The sequence below is a fragment of the Melanotaenia boesemani genome, chromosome 1, assembly GCF_017639745.1.
Source record: "Melanotaenia boesemani isolate fMelBoe1 chromosome 1, fMelBoe1.pri, whole genome shotgun sequence".
NCBI classification, from domain to species: domain Eukaryota; kingdom Metazoa; phylum Chordata; class Actinopteri; order Atheriniformes; family Melanotaeniidae; genus Melanotaenia; species Melanotaenia boesemani.
Genome location: NC_055682.1, coordinates 40,317,201 through 40,337,462, shown reverse-complemented (window position 1 = coordinate 40,337,462; position 20,262 = coordinate 40,317,201). Strand labels below are relative to the sequence as shown.

Here is a 20,262-nt window from a genome sequence, read left to right as displayed (position 1 = left end):
GACACAAGCATGAGAAACCTTTACCTCTTGTGTCGTGAATATGTAAATGCTGCATTGCAAGTGTGATTATCTAGTGCTCATTTTAAGTGGATCTTATCCTTCAGCTGTAACATGACATGAATGTTCAAGTCGGTGGTATTTGTGTTTGTTGCTAGCAGTCCTTAAGCAACCACAGACATCTAATCTTTTTATTTCAACTGATTACAGTAATAGATCTTTGAATCTATATGATGTATGAATGTGATAATAAAACAGTACATTAGAAATATCTTTAAGTCTGAGCAAATATAAAAAAAATGGGCACTCAGAAGATTCACTTGTTTTCTAAAGTGGGCCCCTGGAAATGTAATAAAAAATGTAAATATTCAAGTGTTAATCATTTATTTTGAACAACTTTGCAAAGCATATAATAAAATGCAGTTTATAAACACTGATACTGACTGACAGGAGACCTTTAACTTAACATGTCAATTGTATCTCTTCAACTAGTCATACAAGTCAACAATGGTACCTCAAAACCTACTGAAATCCTAACCATGACAGATGGCTGTAGTTAAGTTGTTTTCAAAATCACTGTAGGTACTTGCATGACGAACTGGGAATGTGATGCCTACTGCACATGCATTTACAATGGGGTAGCAAAGGCTATGTGCCCCGTAGTGAGAGTCACAGTCATGGTCAAAAGCAACCATTATTTTAAATGCCTCTCTTTCAGTTTCAATAAGTGGGATGTGGGCTTGCCCTGTAACCCACTGGAAGAAGCTCTGGACTGAGATGCGCTTCCCACCACCAGTTGTTCCAGGCACGCGACTTTCACAGCTCCCCGGGTTAATCTCTTCATCTTCCTTGCTGTTTGCTTCTTCTAAGAGATGAGAGTAATGTCAAAGAATGGTCAGGGTTACAAATCAAGGAAGTCCTGAAAAAAAAAAAATCTCTCTCATATATATATATATATATATATATATATATATATATGTAAACATTACATTTGTATAAACATAAAATTATGTGAAAAACAGAAGCATAACAATGGGTTGAAAAAAAGGCTCAACAGGAAAGAATGAAAAAAAAAAATAACAAAAAAATTACCCATGTCTTCCAGATTCTGTAGGAAATCCTGCAAAAAATTGATTACTTTCATTTCTCTTTGCCGTCTGACAGACCCTTTCTCGCTGAAATCAGGACACAATGCACGCAAAAGGAAGTTTGAATCCACCTAAAGAAGGAAAACATGTTTCAGAATCTCCTCTCCAAAGCTTTCCACCACCCTTCTCTTTTCCAGAGATGTACACCAAAATTCATTTATACAAGACATTTCCTCAATACTGTAAATGTTTGTCCATATTGGATGACTAATGTGGGTGATACTGCAAAAATCAGTTATGGCAAAGGCTTTGCTTTTGCCACACCATAATACTAACAAAATGGTAATTCATAACTGAAGAATCACACACATTGCACTCACAGGTGCAATAACATTTGTTCATGTCAGATTTACATGTATAACTTGTATTGTTCTATAGTGTTTAGTTCTTTGAACAAGAAGGCAAGCTTATAACAGAAATTCAATATGTGGACTACTTTCATTTGCAACATTACTAACCTCATTTAAGTGGCCAGGAACAAAGAGCTGCTGGCACATCTGTCGGTGATGCTTCAAAAAATCATCTAATCCATAGAGCTTCAGTCCTTCATGTAGCTGGTTCAGAATTGGGATCAGCCTCACCTTTGCATGCAAGGTGATAGCCCTAAACAAAAAAAACAAAAAAAAAACCAAAAAAAAAAACCAATGTAGTCTTGACACTGTACTGATTATGACAAATGTAAATTATGCAGGATAAACGTACTGAGTGATAGCCTCTTTTGTTCCAATGTTTATTGGCCCTCTGTACCCACATGCCATAATTGCATCTGATAAGTCCATCAACACTTCTTCCTCTGCATTTTCCACCTAAAAGTACAAATTCAACTTGATATTGACAAAGGAAACGCATATCTTCTGATAACTGTAAATGCATGACATTAGGGAAAGTATGCCACACAAAGTATAGGTACTACAATACCCTTTCTATCAAGCTTTTAATATCTGGAGCAGTGACCTCATCTGGCCCACCATCACTGAGAATCTCTCCATGGCACAGGAAATGATAGCACCATCTTGTGAGAAAGTTTGGTGCTGGACCTCCCTGCGCTAGACTTGTTGCCAAAAGCTCCCCACAAGTCCTTTTGTAATAAAGATACACATTTTTAATTTTAGAACAAATAAACATTGATGTTATCTAAAAATGTTACTACATCATTGTAATGTCTAATAATACACATACTTGAAATTGCAGTCCTGGTAGTCTAACATACTGTATTTAGGGTTTTTACCCGTTTCCCCATTGCCTTCAAAGAACTGGCTTTCAATTGCACGAACCATTTCTGTAGAAGAAGAATCTGCTGCTATAAGATATTCAGTAGCTGGTACATTTGCATTTAGTCATTTGTCTTAGCTTGAGCAGGGAACACATACCTGTAAGGAACTCTTTACGAAGAGCACCTTGATCTATTCCATCTTCTCCTATGAAGGAGACACTGAGAAGATTCTTTGGGGAAGCCTGTTTTTGTCTGGACCACTGTTTAATTCCTCTTTGAAACAGGTCCTGCCTTGTCACAGTGATGTTAAATGTCTTGGTTGTGTCAACTTTCTTTCGAAGAGACATCAAGATGTCTGAAACACTGCAGAAATATATATAAAAAATACTATTTATAATTGAGACAGACAAACAAGGCAGGCTTTGTTAATCAGTCGCATTACATGCCTGTTGTAATGTTCACTGGTGTCCTCACAATCACGGACATGTGCATCTTTTGTGTCACTGTTGAAATATAACAAAGACTTAATAATTATTTACATTAAATGATAACCTGAAACCTTCAAATCTAAGACAGTGTAACCTCCAACCTAAAAACATATTAAACATTGTCATAAACTCGCAAGAAGTGCCAAAAATCATATCAAAATATTTTAATGTTATTTCCCCACTGTGGGACCATTAATTTTTTTTATTTATTTTTTATCTTTTACCTCTCCCCGCAGACACTGGCATGTACAAGGATGTCATCATTTGTAAATAGCTGACAGCACAAAGGACAAGCAACCTATAAATATAAATTGCTCAATATCAATTTCAACAAAAAAGGAAACAACGGACAAATAAACCATGAAAAACAATCACTTATCGAAAAATTTCAAAGTAAGACATGCAAAATGAAAGCACTGTGGTCTACTTACCTTGTCATATCCGTTACCTTGTTGTTGGTACAAACTGGTAATATCACCGAGTTCTTGGCACATTTGAAAAAAATCAAATCACTGACTCAGTATAAAGGAACAGGAGACATATAGATTACTGAATAATTTGTTTTAGTAGCCTACCAGTTTCTCATCATCCACTTCATCAAAGTCCAAATCATCCAAGTTCACAATGTCATTGTCAGAGCTGGCCTAATGAGTAAACATAAAGCTGAAAAATTACAAACAACAATAGTAAAATCTAATTTAAATCAAATTTGGTAGGGGGATCACTCCCCATACATTCCTTCTGTACAACCCTCAACACATCAAACAGAAAGCGATCATCTACATTATCTCTGATCCCATCAGCAAGCCATACCTCATCATTGCCTGTAGACTTGGTACATGTGCTGACATGGAGACCAAGGAGCTGCAGTGGCACATATTCCCGACATGACATACACCGGGCTTTTGGCATGGCCTGGAACTCTGGAGCTGTGAAGGGCAGGGGAGACATGTCCAGTGTGTGTTGTATGGGCATTATGTACAGACAGCCCTTGCCTCCCCAGCTCTTCACAAGACTGGCCCCTGTGTATCCTTCTTCTTCAGGGGTCAACAGGTTCAGTTTTCGTTGCCCAGATCCACCTATTTGAGTTAGAACATTAAATATTTATGTTTATTTTTATTTGGAAGATCACACTTCTAAAATTCTGAAATATCAAAGTTATAACAACAACAATCAATACAACAAAGTTATGAAATGAAAAAAAAAATGTTTTTTTACCCATGGCTTTGTGAAGCATCCATGACCCCTCCAGATCAGACATCTTTGGATAGGTCTCACAAAGAATGTTTGTAATCTATGGTGATTAAAAAAAAAAAAAAAAAAACAATTCAGTAATAAATAATAAATAATTAAGTGTAAAGATTAAATAATCAGGAAAAGAGAAAGGCTGAATTTAGGCTGCTGTACTTGGCGAAGTATTACTAGAATAAATTAAATGGTTGTGAAATGAAATGAAAAATACTTTATTTATCCCATAGGGAAATTCAACAAAGAAGAGACAAGAAGGAGACAAAGGTTAGGTAGGTTAGTCAATTCTGATTTTGTTTTAGTAAGGGATGCAGGGCAGAGAGGATTTTAATGACACTAACCCTTATTCACTGCTTTTTAATAATCATATTAATAATAAAAAACGTTAATGACCTGTCTGTGATCTAGGGCATGATGAACGTTAGCAAAGACATAGTAAATGAAAAATGAAATGCAGTGTAGGTGAAATACCTCTTTATGACTGGCATTATCTGGAATATTCACAGTCCTTCTTCCCAAACCTGCCTGTAAGAGCGTCAGCTCCTCAGAGGGTTTGGGACTTTTTTCCACAGGGCAGTTCAGAAGGAAAAACTGAACTGGTGTTATTTTGGTGCCTGCTCTTTTTTTGGATAATCGTGATACAGGTTTGTGCCTCTCTTTAAATAGACCTGGAAAACAACTGAAAGAAAGTAAAGGATACTTAAAATTAATCATCCAGCACCTCCATTGTCTACAGTCAACTAAGGCAGTGTTTCCCAACCTTTTTTGAGCCATAGCCCTACCACCTCCATCTTTTTTTTGGCTCCAATAAAACACCAGGAAGCATCTCACTGAAAAATACATAACTAACAACTTGCATTGCACTAATTTTCACTGAAAAACCCATAGGGAAGCTAGCCCTATTAGCGTCTTATTTTTATCTACATTTTTTAGACACAAAACAAGTGGTTCCTGTGAGTATCTAATGTAAAGTAACACCTTAATACAACACAACACTTACAGACATATATTCAGACAGCTGACCTTAACACAAACTTTTGCCGTTGCCACTATGGTAAGTCTCGCATAATTCCCTCAAACTCTACGGGACAATAGATCATCACACCTGATAATCTCTGATGGCACAGAGGTTGGGAAACACTGACCTAAGGAACTGAAAGCTGTTGTTGATACATCCATGTATAATCTCTTCCCCTGTTTTAATCATTTTAGACAACACTAAAAACATTACAGTCTTTTCACACATACTATGGAGGGAATGCAGATCATTTTAATTCTTTGAACACCAACAACCAAACCTGGCCATATTTCTTTGGACAGCAGTCTCAGTAGGTCGTGGTACAAAACTCTGCCCTGATGGTTCTTGTCCTGATGTGTCCTGTCTGGTGCTGTTAGCTGACCTTGACTGTGTATCCCTGTGTCCCTGGACTTCATAAATAATAGAGTGAATTCCATTAATACAATAACACCATGTAGTTAATGTTACTGTAAAAGACTAAATGAACTGATGAGCTCTATAATAGGTGAATAACTTGCACAATGAATGCAATGCACTATCCCAACCAAGTGTACCATAATATCGACTTACAAAATAGAAAAAATTACATAACAGTATCTAGCATCTGGCAAGCTGGAAAATATCACAGCTTCATGACATACTGTTTGGTGCTGGACTATTTATTGCCGTTCTCAGCATTTGGACCAAACTTTGGGCCATGTTGCGCAGTTCATCCTAAAAACAAGAAATGTCCGTGAAATTAACAGCACCTCAAATGAACTACTTGTAGTGACTATATAGTTTACCTCTTTTGGGTCACCCATTTTCCCAATGTAAACGGACTAGGGGCACAGAAAAACACCAGATTTACATCCAAAAAGTTAAACACAGCTCTTGTCCAAGTTAAGTTAGCCGCTTTGCTCGTAGTTCCTCATTAATCTATAAATACACGCATCGGTTGAAAATGAAAAATACCGGATAATGACATTACAAAAGAACTCATCTAATTTACCTAGCATCAATGGAGAAATGCCTCGACACTTGTTGCTTGGTTATTCGCCGCGTTTTTTTCTTCTTCTTCTTCTTCTTCTTCTTCTTCTTCTTCTTCTTGTCTATGACCGGAAATTGTCTTGCAGGAAAAAAAAATGATGTCCGTGAGGGCGGGATCGGGGCTGAAAGTGACCAATCATAAGAAGGACAAGGCTCAACCCCCCCACGTCTCCTGATCCGCCCCCAAGTGTCAAAAGTGTTTTCTCCGCGCGAGCAGAGCTTCACCTCGCAAGCATAAACGGCGAGAGAGAGAGCGCGCGCAGGTGGAGTCCTGCTTGCGCAGAGCTGACACCCTCGCTCGCAGCCTGTAGTGTAGCGTCTGAAGAGTTAGATTGTGCGCAGACTTCATATCTACGTGTGTGAGACAGATTGTGCGCGCAAAGTTAATATCTACGCGTGTGAGAGAGTGTCATTTTATCGTGGGTGTGTTACTGCGCCCCCTAGACTTATGGCTTAAATCTGACACCATACAGAAGGACTTGCAGAGTGGGCTGCAGAATATAATATCTCACACAATGCTTTGCCTGCCCTTCTGAAAATTTTGAGACAAAAGGGTCTCAATGTGCCATTAGATGCTCGAACACTGATGTCAACTGCCCGCAAATGCGATGTGAAAGGTGTTGCTGGGGGATCATACTACTATTTTGGCTTAAAGAAGTCAATTGTTGCAGCATTAGAGCTTTTAGATTTTGATTTGAGCGAACTAACAGACCCTCTAACTCTTAGAATAAATGTTGATGGGCTACCTTTATTTCACACCACCAATGTTTGTCTGTGGCCCATTCTCGGAAGGATCAAAGAGATCCCAAAATCTGATGTTTTTGTGATAGCTTTGTACTCAGGTAATACCAAACCCTCTAATGTACAGGAATACTTGAAGGAATTTGTACAAGATGTAAGAGCAATTACACAAGAGGGCGTTGAGTTTAATGGTGTCAATTTCAGAGTTGCGGCTCCAGATGCATTAATTTGTGGTGCTCCTGCCTGGGCTTTTCTTAAATGTGTAAAGGGACACACTGGTTATTATTCATGTGAGCGGTGCACTCAAAAAGGTGTACATTTAAATAGAAGGCTGTGTTTTCCTGAAACCTCTGCTGAGCAAAGGACTGATGAGGCTTTTCATGCTTTAGCTTACAAAGAGCACCAAGTTGGGGTTTCACCTCTGAATGATCTGGGTTTGGGGTTAGTCTCAGGTTTTGTGCTGGACTACATGCATCTTGTGTGCTTGGGAGGCTTATTTTTCTTTGGCTAAAAGGTCCCCCAAAATGCAGACAGTCCATTCAAATTCTAAATGTGATCTCTGCATTTATGGTTTCTGTCAAGCAGTATTTACCAAGAAGTTTTGCAAGGAAACCAAGATCTCTCCTTGAAATTAATATGTGGAAAGCGACTGAACTGAGGCAATTTTTGCTATATACAGGTCCAGTTGTTTTACTTGGTAATATACCAAACCAAGTGTATAGAAACTTTATACTTTTATCTGTATCTACAAGAATCCTTTTAAGTCCTGATTTGTGTGTTGATAATTGTGGCTATGCAGAGGATATTTAGAAACTGTTTGTGACAGACTTTGGTTTGATTTATGGTATTGGATTTCTTAGCTATAATGTACAGTCTTTAATACACCTTGCTCAAGATGCACGGAAGTTTGGTCCTTTGGACAGCATTTCCTGCTTCCCATTTGAAACGTTCCTAGGAAAACTGAAAAGGACTGTACGGAGGCCTCAGAAGCCTGTGGAACAAATTGTCAGGCGCATCCTTAAGAGGCAGTGTATTCAGAAAAAAAGAAGAGAGAACATTTCTGTTCCCTCTTCTCTTAAACAGCCCCACAACTCTGGACCAATAACAAGTGACCTTGAAACCTGGAAGCAGTTCAAGAATTACAGTGACGGACAGACATTAGTTTCTTGCTCAATGGGAGATAACTGTTTTAGTGTTGGGGGAAGAATTCATATTGTGAGAAACATTTTGCAGGACTGTCAAGTTGTAAAAGCATTATGTCAGGTCTTTGAAAACAGAGATGCCTTTTTCAGCTACCCATTGGATTCTACATGCCTTGGAATATACTTTGTTTCAAATTTATCCAAAGACATGCATGTTGTATTTGTTGAAGAGTTAAAACAGAAAATGGTGATTTTGCCATTGAAGTCTGGATATGTGGCATTGCCACTGCTTTCAAGGCCAGTGATCCTGTCAAGTTCAGATGAAGACTGAGACAATGCTGGGACAGAGACCATACCAGCATCAGCCCTGAAGAACATGCAGTCCAGAGAAACTCCCCACCTGAACGTCATCCATCAATTTGTCCAGCCACCACCAGCCTCCTTGCCTTCATCTGTGGTTACACAACAAAATCCCAGAAGGCTTTTCCAAGCCACTAATGCCAGTTCACAAGAGAACATGTTTGTACGTGTTCTAACCCTCCTGGAAGACATTAAGGAGACTCAGAGGGTCCACAGTCGGATGTTGCAGTCACTGATAAAACAACACGATGGACCAGCCACCGCAGTTCTACCTGAGGGGGCCATTTTTCCACTCCGGACAGTCTCCAGTGTTGAGGCACTGGAACAAAAATTGGCAGACCCGGTCTTCCTGAAAGAAGTGGTAAATAATAAGGATGTAATAAATATGCTCATTAAATGTAACCATTTATTTTGCAATACATTCTGGGCAATGATGTCAAATGGTGTGGTCTTGGCCCCATCTAGCAGTACATTCACTCAGTGATTTCTCAGTGAGTTCAGTATTTTTTAAATTAAACCAAATGCATTGATTTAGAGCAATCACTGAAGAAATCACCGAAAACAAACTTGAAAATGAGAGAACAGACTAACACCAACTCAGGAAGCACATTTGCTGCAAAGAGCTCTGTTTCCTGTCAACAGCTGTTCACGGTAAACATCGAGATTAAAGGTATTCTAATATAGATTAGAGGAAAGCATTGCACATTATATAATATATAATGAAAATGGTAAAATCACATAAGTATGATTGATTAGGTTTAATTGTGTCAACAGATATCATGTCCTTAAAGTCGAACTAGTTAACTTTCTGACCTTGAAACATTTCAGACTTGTTGGATGGCGCAGTGACATCTATACATTATTTCAGGAGGGACGTGTTTACATCTCAACAAGAGGACACCCAGTACTTCCTGTCTGACTATTTGTCCCTGTGCTGTTGTTTCATTTTGACTGAATACTGAAACCAAAAGCAGCTCAAAGAAAATCTAGCCCCAAAAAAGTCACATTTGTCCTCACCTACTTATCTTCTTACCCTGAGATCAACAGATTTACGTCACTGTCCCAGAATGCATTGCACAGATAAAATGTCAGGTCTGAAACAACATCCAATTCAAACTTTATTTATATAGCACATTTTAAAACACGTTTGCCGATGTGCTGTACATAGAAAATATAATTTTTGAGACATTGAGATATAAGATTTTTAAAACAAGTAAATGTTTTCACTCATTAATAAATTCATTTTAATATAACCGGAAAATAACAACATATTAAGCCCGACAGGTGCTGATAGTCTGATATGGTTCCTTTTAACAAAGGTTTTTTTGGATGATTTATAGTGGATAATACATTTAGATCATTGCATTTGTACAGTGCTTTACTTTGACACTTTAATTTTCAGTCAAAAATGTCAGTATAGCATACTTAATTACACTGTAGCTGTATTTGTTTTCCTTTAGCTGTGAATTGCCAATGCAATTTATGTCCCCTTGTGTCCTAAGGTTGCTGTTGTGGCAGAAATTGGAGGGAGCACTGCTGATGAAGCCACCAGAAGAATGATGGCCTTCATTATGGACAACACTCTATCCAGACAGTACAACTTTGTTGGGTGCCATGGAAAGCGTGAATTTGGAAAGCTGAAACTTTTTGAAGTACTATATGGTATGCTTAGTTGTTGTGAGTTCACAGTAGTTCTTAGAGAAGTAGTTCACTAGAGAAGGACAGTATATATGTACACTGCTCAAAAAAATAAAGGGAACACTAAAATAACACATCCTAGATCTGAATGAATGAAATATTTGTATTAAACACTTTGTTCTTTACATAGTTGAATGTGCTGACAAGAAAATCACACAAAAATTATCAATGGAAATCAAACTTATTAACCCATGGAGGTCTGGATTTGGAGTCACACTCAAAATTAAAGTGGAAAAACAAACAAACTACAGGCTGATCCAACTTTGATGTGATGTCCTTAAAACAAATCAAAATGAGGCTCAGTAGTGTGTGTGGCCTCCACCTGCCTGTATGACCTCCCTACAACGCCTGGGCATGCTCCTGATGGGGTGGCGGATGGTCTCCTGAGGGATCTCCTCCCAGACCTGGACTAAAGCATCCGTCAACTCCTGGACAGTCTGTGGTCAACGCAGCGTTGGTGGATGCAGCGAGACATGATGTCCTAGATGTGCTCACTTGGATTCAGGTCTGGGGAACGGGTGAGCCAGTCCATAGCATCAATGCCTTCGTCTTGCAGGAACTGCTGACACACTCCAGCCACATGAGGTCTAGCATTGTCTTGCATTAGGAGGAACCCAGGGCCAACCGCACCAGCATATGGTTTCACAAGGGGTCTGAGGATCTCATCTCGGTACCTAATGACAGTCAGGCTACCTCTAGCGAGCACATGGAGGGCTGCGCGGCCCCCCAAAGAAATGCCACCCCTCACCATTACTGACCCACTGCCAAACCGGTCATGCTGGAGGACGTTCAGGAAGCAGAACGTTCTCCACGGCGTCTCCAGACTCTGTCACGTCTGTCACATGTGCTCAGTGTGAACCTGCTTTCATCTGTGAAGAGCACAGGGCGCCAGTGGCCAAGTAGCCCATCTTGGTGTTTTCTCTGGCAAATGCCAAACGTCCTGCACGGTGTTGGGCTGTAAGCACAACCCCCACCTGTGGACGTCAGGCTCTCATACCTCCCTCATGAAGTCTGTTTCTGACCTTTTGAGCAGACACATGCACATTTGTGGCCTGCTGGAGGTCATTTTGCAGGGCTCTGCCAGTGCTCCTCCTGTTCCTCTTTGCACAAAGGCGGAGGAAGCGGTCCTGCTGCTGGGTTGTTGCCTCCTACGGCCTCCTCCACGTCTCCTGATGTACTGGCCTGTCTCCGTCTCATGCTACCACTAGAGTGAAAGCACCGCCAGCATTCAGAAGTGACCAAAACATCAGCCAGAAAGCAGGAACTGAGAAGTGGTCTGTGGGCACCACCTGCAGAACCCTCCTTTATTGGGGGTGTCTTGCAAATTACCTATAATTTCCACCTGTTGTCTGTTCCATTTAACAACAGCATGTGGAATTGATTGTCAATCAGTGTTACTTCCTAAGTGGACAGTTTGATTTCACAGAAGTGTGATTGACTTGGAGTTACATTGTGTTGTTTAAGTGTTCCCTTTATATTTTTGAGCAGTATATATATATATATAGATATATATATATATCTATATATATATCAGGTGCCGTGCAGCATGTAAATTAATCACACCATTTATGGTTAGCTAATCGCAACGTCTTAAATTGCAATTACTCGTTCAGCCCTACTAAAAAGGAAAAAAGAAAATTTTAAAAAGAAACTAAAGTTACGTTTCTATATTGGAAGGATTTAGTAATGCAATATAGACTCTCTTGCTTGTGCTTAATGTGTGTGCTTCACAGGCAGCTTGAAAAAGAATGCTCTTACCAGCCAATTTACTCGAAAAGAGGCAGAAAAGGCAGCATCCAAGTGGCTTATTGGTGCCAGGGATAGAGGAGGGAACTGCCTTGCAAGGACACGTCATGTCCAAGACAGGTATCAGTTTATTGACTAGGTTTACATACAATACACAAATTGTAGTTGTTGATCAAGACAGTGTTGATTTTTATTGTCCAACTTAAATCAGAATATTGGTCTGTCATTTATTTGTCATTGCTTAGTTAGACATCAATATTTTAGTTTTATCCAAATAATGAGGATCTCTGAATACAGCACTGCAACGGAAAATTAAATTGATAGTTTTTTTCCACTTCAATTCACAGTTTTTTAATAATGTGAATTATTATTCTTTTTATAGTCGAGCTCCTACTGCTCCCATTGGCACCAGATGTGAAAGTGTCACACTTTTGAGTTGATCTACTCTGGGCTTGGATGCAAATAAGCACATGGTCACATCTCCATCCTTTGTTTTTCCCAGCAGATATGCAACTGCACTCACTAGAGTCACAAAATACATGCAGTTTTAAAATGTAAATGTTCTGGGGCTGCTAATCTGTCTTGTACCACCTTAAGATAGTTAGCTAATGTAGTTGAGGAAGTTTTGAACAGCACTGTTGCCATTTCTTTGCCAAATCAGGTGTCAGTTCTTCATCCGAACTCATCCCAACTCTTCCACATTTCCTAGACCAGACACTTTAATCTGACAATGAAAGATATCAAGATTCCAAGATGGTTGAACATCAAAGTTTTGGGATCAAACAGACAACAGTTACTGACTCCACAGAAAATACAGAAATGAGTTGGACACCATTCATAAAGCAGCTGTGTGAGTTTTACATGTGTCTGTTTGCCAAGAGCTGCAGTCACCTCGGACATGCCACACCCACGGGGAATGTGGGTGCTTTGACACATACACTTTTCATGAGAGGACTCGACATTTTTTTTAACTTTTGTGCAAACGTTGCTGCACCAGCCGCTCCTGCACGACCTCCTCTCCTCGTCCTCCCTCTCCCGTCGCTCCTGACTCTTGACAGGACTGTCATGATCAGCTGATCATGTTCTTTTGTTGCTGTTTGTTTATCGTTCAGCTCGTGCTGAGGAAGAGGAAACTAGCAGGATGTTGATGCAAAACGGTAGCCTGATTAAATTAGAAAGCCATTTGTTTGCATTTATTAGTTCAGGTTTGCTGGTTGCTGTAAAATCTGTCGGATGGATCAGGATTAGATATCTTTTTTTTTTTTTTTTTTTTTTTTTTTTTTTTTTAACCTGTCTTGTCCAGCATCGTTGCAAACAGAATGATTGTCTGGCTGCTGTCTGGTGCTGGGCAATTTTACTCTATCAAGCAGGGATTTATACTACATGTATAAAGTCCCTCTTGATGACATGAAAAACTTTATTAAATCAGACTCTTAATGCTGGACTCGACCGGAGGGGACAGAGAGAGAGAGAGATAGAAAAGAAAGTAGAGAGAAGAGGGAGGGGAGAGAGAGGGACAGAAAGGGTGTGGGGAGTGCGGGTGGGGACTTAAAACATTATACAGAAAACCATGTAATCCATACTACTTGCAACATATATAGCTAAGATCATCCTGGCCAGTAGGTCATTACACAACTAGTTGATAATAGTAACAATAATAATAATCACAATAATAGTAATAATAATAAGAGTAAGAGTAATAATAATAAGAGTAAGAGTAATAATAATAATAATAAGAACAGAAATAATAAAAAAAAAAGAAAAAAAAATATGATAATAGATATAAGTGAAACTGCTGTATTCAAGAACACGCGCAGAGAAACCTGTGTGGATATGCTGGAGAACTCGGCCACATGGCGACGCAAAGACTGTGTGGAGACGTTCAGGAAGGAGTGACCATGCAGAGTGATCATGCAGATGCCACCTCACTTGAACAGAGGCCAGAGTCAGGCCAGCGGTCCCGAGACCCAGGCCACCAGCCCCCCCGTAGGCTACAGATCCCGACCGGTCCACAGAGACGACCACTCGCCCGCTCAGAAAGGCAGCAGCAGGAGACCCCAGCAGGAGCCGCCCCGCGGACACAGGGCACCGGCCCCGGCAGGCCGAGGCCAGCAGTCCCCGACCCCCCCGGGCACCGGCCGCCCGGGACAGACGGGGCAGAGGGCCCGGGCCCAGGAGCGCAGGGACACCCCCCACCCCCACAGGCCAAGGGCCAGCACGCCACCCGGGGGGACCCGGCCCGCCCAGACGGCCACCGCCAGAGGCCAGCCCCACACCCCAGCGCCCAGCCGCACACCCCGAGAACCAGTCCTGCCCCCCCCCCCAGACCAACACACACAAACACACACACTCTCCTTCCACTCCTCCATTCATCCTCCCACACATACACCATCCAACCCTTACATACTCTGTCCTCCCACACACACACACCATCCTTCCACCATCCATCCTTCCACACACACACCATCCTTCCACCATCCATCCTCCCACACACTCACCATCCTTCCACCATACACTCTCCCACACCTACCCCATCCTCCCACACACACATCATCCCTCCACCACTCATCCTCCCACACATACACCATCCTCCACCTTCACACCTCCCACACACACACACACACACCATCCTTCCACTACCCATCCTCCCACACATACATCATTCTCCTACACATACACCGTCCTCCCTCTCCTACACCAAACATCCACCTTCACGTACCCCATCCTCCCACACACACACACACCACCCCTCCATCACCCACTCTCCCAAACATACACCACTCCCCCACACACACACCATCCTCCCTCCCATACACCATCCATCCTCCTGCACACACACCATTCTTCCACCATCCATCCTCCCACACACTCCCCCTCCCTGCACCATACATTCTCCCACACATACCCCATCCTCCCCCACATACATCATCCCTCCACCATTCATCCTCCCACACCCACACCACCCCCCCTCCCACACACCACACATCCACCTCCACACACCCCACCCTCCCACACACACACACCATCCCTCCACCACCCATCCCCCCACACACACACCACTCTCTCTCTCCCCCCCCCCCCCCACATACACACACACACACACACACAAACACCATCCCCCCACCACCATCCTCCCGCCACCCCACGCCGCGGGGGGACAGCCCCAGCCAGGAGGCGAGGAGACACGAGCCAGGCCCCCACCCCCCCCCACCCCGCCCCAGTCCCCCACTCCCCACCCCCAAAACAGCACCTTCCCCCCAGGGCCAGCAGCCAAACCCCCCGGGACAGCCCGCCCACGCCCCGGGCCAACGCGACAGGCCGCCCGGCCCGCCCCGCCCCCGGGCCATCCATGGAGACAGGGGCGCTTGAAGACCCCATCGCCCCTCCCTCCCCCACTAGTGAGGGAATATATTATGTGCTGTTTGCAATTAAAAAAAGAGGGTTAAAATTGGGGGGCAGTAACTGCATTGAGGAGGGGGTGGGGCCACCTGAGCAGTCCCACCCACCTGACCTCGCATGTTCCACCCCCCAAAACGTGTTTGTATGTTGCAAATGTTATTTGTGCTCAGTGACTAAGTGGAATTAAAAGCTGGGAGGCATGCTGCCGCTCGGCGAAGCAACGGGGCCACTATGATGACCCCCCCTGCCCCGCCCAGCGCAACAAGCACACCCCCCACGGCCCTACCTGTGTATGTAGTGAAGAGTGGGGAGGGGAGGGGTCAGGAGATGTAGGTCCAGAGGGGGGTAAGCCTCCCCCCTGGAAGACGACCCGCCAGTGGCTTAGGGCGCCCCCGTCCCCCGCCGGCCCCGAAGGGCGTCACAGGCCCAGAGCAGGCACCCCAACCCAGGCACGCCACGAACCCCCCCAGGGGCCAGCCACCAGCCCAAGGGGCCACTTTCCTCTTTCTGAGTGGGAGGGGGGCGAGGCGAAGGAAGGGAACCCCAGGCCCCCGCCCCCAACACCCAGCCAGGGCGCCCCCCAGAGGACATGTCCTAACCCCCTGCAAACGCACACACTCCCTTTTTTTTTTTTTTTTTTTTTTCTCCCCAGCCACTCACACACACTCTCACACACCTCTATATACCAACACCTCAATACGTGCACATACCTCCACACACACACGTCACGCACATACCTATAAACACACACACCGGTGCCCACATACACACACACTCTCATACCCCTCCATACACATACACCACTACACACACACTCACATACATACCTGCATATACACACAAGCACCTCCATACATACTCACGCCTCCACCCACTCCTTCACTCCTCCACACACACCTCGACCTCCACGTGCACACACTCATATATACATACCTTCACACACACCCACATCCCACATAGACCTCCACACACACACCCGCACACTACTCACACACACACATACACGCACACACCCAGACCTTCATACACACCCACACACACATACGGCACACACGTCCCTCTACACCCACCCACACACCAGCATACCCACAGACACACACACACACACACCCACACACAAACACACCCCCACCCAGGTTCCGGGGCTGCGACCAAGCACCAGGGCACGGACCAACCCCCGGCACGGCACATCCGGACGGGCCCAGCCCCCCCCAGCAGCGGCAGACCCCCCACCCCCAGGAGCGGGGGGAGACCCGACGCCCCAGAGCCCGGGGCCCCCACCCGGCCCACCCCGGGCCCGACCGGCCACCCGGCCAGGGGCCGACGGACACCGACCCAGGCACCCCGGCAGCCACCCCCCACCGCCACGAGGCAGCCCCACCCCGGGGCCCACCCAATGCCGCCCGCCCAGACCGGAACCCCCAGCCGACCCAGCAGCGGAGCAGCCTAGATCCCCACCCAGGAGACAACCGGAGACCTGAAGCCACCAGGGACCCCCCACCCACATCCGCCCCCATCCCAGCGAAGCCGCAATCCTCCACCTACATTAAGTGATGTAGCCAGTCACAGGGGACCAGAGGGAATGAAAGTCATCTGACTGGTTCCTGGAGGAGGCAGACATTGTCTCAATGCTGATGTGATCTAACAGGAGATTTCTAAACTGCTGGATAGACAAATTATTCTTATCTTTCCAGTTCACAAGAATAGTTTTCTTTGCGATGCATAAGACTGCGAGGACCAAGTTTATGGAGTGTATTCCTATGTTGGTGTCACCCAGGTCGCCCAGTAGGCAAAGTGTGGGGTTTGCAGGAAAACTAGTTTTAAACCATTTTGAGAGATCTTCACACACCTTAATCCAGAACCTTTGGACAGGTGTGCAGAACCACAGCGCATGGATGTAGCTATCAGAGGTGTTCTCAGAGCAGTGTGGGCAGATATCTGATGGTGAAAGGCCCATCCTGAACATCCTGTGTCCTGTATAATGAGTTCTATGGAGAATTTTGAATTGTATTAGTTGTATATTTGAATTCTGAGTCATTTTAAACGTGTTTAAACATATTTGTGACCATCTTTTCTGATCAAAGTTATTAGATAAATCATCTTCCCATTTTGAAGTCGGGAGAGATATCCTGTCTTCTAGCTTTGCAAGTAATCTATATATTTTTGATAATAATTTTGGAGTATTATGATTCAGGAATTCTGCTATTCTGACAGGAAGCTGCAAGTCTAACTGTACAGGGGTATACTTCTTACATATAATTGATTTTAGTTGGTGGTACTCTAAGAATTTATTGCTGTTGATTCCATACTGTGAGACAATTGTGTTGAAAGATACAAAGTTTCCATTTTCTATTATCTGTCCTAACTGTTGTATTCCTTTAGTCTTCCATTGAGTGAAGTTTATCATCTTTTTGTTCTGCAGGATGTCAGGGTTGTTCCAGATGGGTGTAAGTCTACATGGAAAGAGGGAAGATCTGGTTATCTTACAGAATTCCCACCAAGCCATTAAGGAAAAACGGATGTTAAGGCTTTTAAAGCACTTATATGGTTTAATGGTTGAGCTGATGAACGGCAGGTCAGAGATGACTAAGTCCTCACACAAAGCCTGCTCCACATCTAGCCACGGCTCATCCAGATAACTGGGTTTGAGCCACTTGGAGATGTACTGCAGCCTGTTAGCTATAAAGTAGTTATTAAAGTTTGGTAGGTCCAGTCCTCCTCTATCTTTAGTCTGCTGTAAGGTTTTAAGACTGATACGTGACGGCTTGTTTTTCCAAAGAAACTTGGATATGAAAGAGTCCAGAGATTTAAACCAACTGGTGGAGGGTTTAGTGGGTATCATTGAAAATAAATAATTAACTTTAGGTAGGATCATCATCTTAATGGTGGCAACTCTCCCCATTATTGAGATGGGTAAGCGCCTCCACCGTAATAGATCATCTTCTATTGTTTTTAGTAGCTGAACATAGTTTAATTTAGTTAAATCTGATAATCTGGGGGAAATATTTATACCTAAATATCTAATGTTTCCTGTCTGTATTTTGATATTAGGGATGTTTTGTAGGTCACAGTTGATGGACATGGCTGTAGTCTTAGACCAGTTAATAGAATAATCAGATATTGATGAGAACTTATTAATAACTGTGATTGTCTCAGAGAGTGATGTTTGTGAGTTCTGAAGGAAGAGTAATACATCATCTGCATAAAGACTTATTTTATGTTCTATATTTTTGCCCTGGATTCCTTTAATTTCTATATTTTGTCTAATAGCAGCTGCTAACGGCTCTATGAAAATGGCAAAAAGTGAGGGGGAGAGTGGGCAGCCCTGTCTGGTGCCTCTCTGTAAGCGGAAGCTTGGAGAAGTTTGATCGTTGGTTTTCACACATGCATTTGGGTTATTATATAATATTTTAATCCACTCTATGAAAGAAGGTCCAAACCCAAATTTGTCTAGTGTTGCAAATAGAAACTTCCAGTTTACCCTGTCGAAGGCTTTTTCTGCATCTAGAGAAATGATTGTGGATTCTAGATTATGTAAAGTAGAGTAATCAATGAGGTTAATTAGTCTACGTGTGTTAGTAGATGAATGTCGACCTTTTATAAAACCTGTCTGGTCCGGATGTATTATAAGAGGGGTTATTTTTTCTATCCTTCTGGCAAGAGCTTTACTAATTATTTTCAGGTCTACATTTATTAAAGATATGGGACGGTAACTGGATGGAAGTGTGGGGTCTTTGCCTGGTTTTAGCAATAGTGTTATATTAGCTAAGTTCATATTTTGCGGTATTTTTTGGTTTTCCTGTATTTCTAACAACATATTATAAAATGTAGGAGCTAGCGTTGTCCAGAATTCCTTGTAAAATTCTGCTGAGTAACCATCTGGACCCGGGGCTTTATTGTTGGGCATATGTTGGAGAGCTTCGTGGAGTTCATCTACAGTAATAGGTGCATCTAAATTTATTTTATTTTCATTTTTTAGTTTTGGTAGATTAATGTTGTTTAAAAATTGTTCAATATGTTCATCTGTTGGATTAATCTGTGATTCATATAATGTTTTATAGAAGCTTCTAAACGTGTCATTTATCTTGTCTGGGTCATGGCTGATGTTTCCGTCTTGATCTTTAATAGAGGAGATTGTTGTTTTCTCCTTGTTTGTTTTTAGTTGATTTGCTAAAAACTTTCCAGATTTGTTACTGTGTTCAAAGTTCTCCAAGCGAAGTCTTTGCACTAAAAACTGTGTTTTTTTATCTATAATTTCTTTAAGCTGCAATTTAGTTTTCCTTATATTATTCATTGTGTGCTCTTCGGGGGAAATGCGGTAAGCCTCCTCCAATGATTTAATCCTGAGTTCTAATTCTAAAACTCTTGCTGTTTCCTTCTTCTTCTTATGTGAGGAGAAGGAAATTATTTTCCCTCGCATTACTGCTTTTCCTGCTTCCCATAGGAGACACGCTGAAGTTTCAGGCATGTCATTTTTTTCTATATAAATTGACCATTCTTTTTTAAAATAATCAATAAACTCAGGATCTTTCAATAAAGAGGTGTTAAATCTCCAGCTTTTACCAATCGGTTTATTATTTTTGTTTCTCAGAGTGAATGAAACTGGTGCGTGATCGCTAATGCTGATTGGATGTATCTGAGTCTCTGAAATGTCGCCCATTAGTGAGTTACTATTTAATATATAATCTATTCTAGAGAAGGAGTGGTGAACTGAAGAGAAGAAGGTGTATTCTCTTAGTTTAGGATGGTGAGAGCGCCAAGCATCGCAAAGACCAAAATCCTTCATGTACTGTTTGATAGTTTCTGACGACTGCCAGACTCGATGACTGGCTGATGTGCTGCAGCGATCTTGTTCAGTCAAGACTACATTAAAATCACCAGCTAGCACTATTCTGTTATCTGAATAATTCTGGAGTGTAGCAAACAGGGAGTGGAAAAAGGAGGGATCATCTGCATTGGGGCCGTACACATTGGTAATACATAATTTGATATTACAAATAGATAATAAAGTTATCAGAAATCTGCCTTCCGGATC

The 20,262-nt window shown here is 42.6% G+C and overlaps 1 protein-coding gene across 1 annotated transcript; it reads right to left on the bottom strand.

Annotated features, from left to right (window-relative positions):
- Positions 1–530: 530 nt before the first annotated feature.
- LOC121652584 (G2/M phase-specific E3 ubiquitin-protein ligase-like) lies at positions 531–2,362 on the bottom strand. The gene is made up of 6 exons (XM_042005467.1): positions 2,325–2,362; positions 2,064–2,223; positions 1,848–1,951; positions 1,604–1,748; positions 1,090–1,216; positions 531–862 (listed from the first exon to the last, which is right to left on the bottom strand). The coding sequence occupies exons 1-6, from the start codon at positions 2,351–2,353 to the stop codon at positions 531–533; spliced, it is 897 nt and encodes a 298-aa protein (XP_041861401.1). The 5' UTR covers positions 2,354–2,362.
- Positions 2,363–20,262: the final 17,900 nt, after the last annotated feature.

Coding starts and splice junctions, on each gene's coding strand:
- LOC121652584 (XM_042005467.1), bottom strand. CDS start 2,353: ATGTTAGACTACCAGGACTGCAATTTCAA. Junction 1,217..1,603: donor TTCCTGGCCACTTAAATGAG/GTTAGTAATGTT, acceptor TTCCTTCTTTAG/GTGGATTCAAACTTCCTTTT. Junction 863..1,089: donor ACAGAATCTGGAAGACATGG/GTAATTTTTTTG, acceptor CTCATCTCTTAG/AAGAAGCAAACAGCAAGGAA.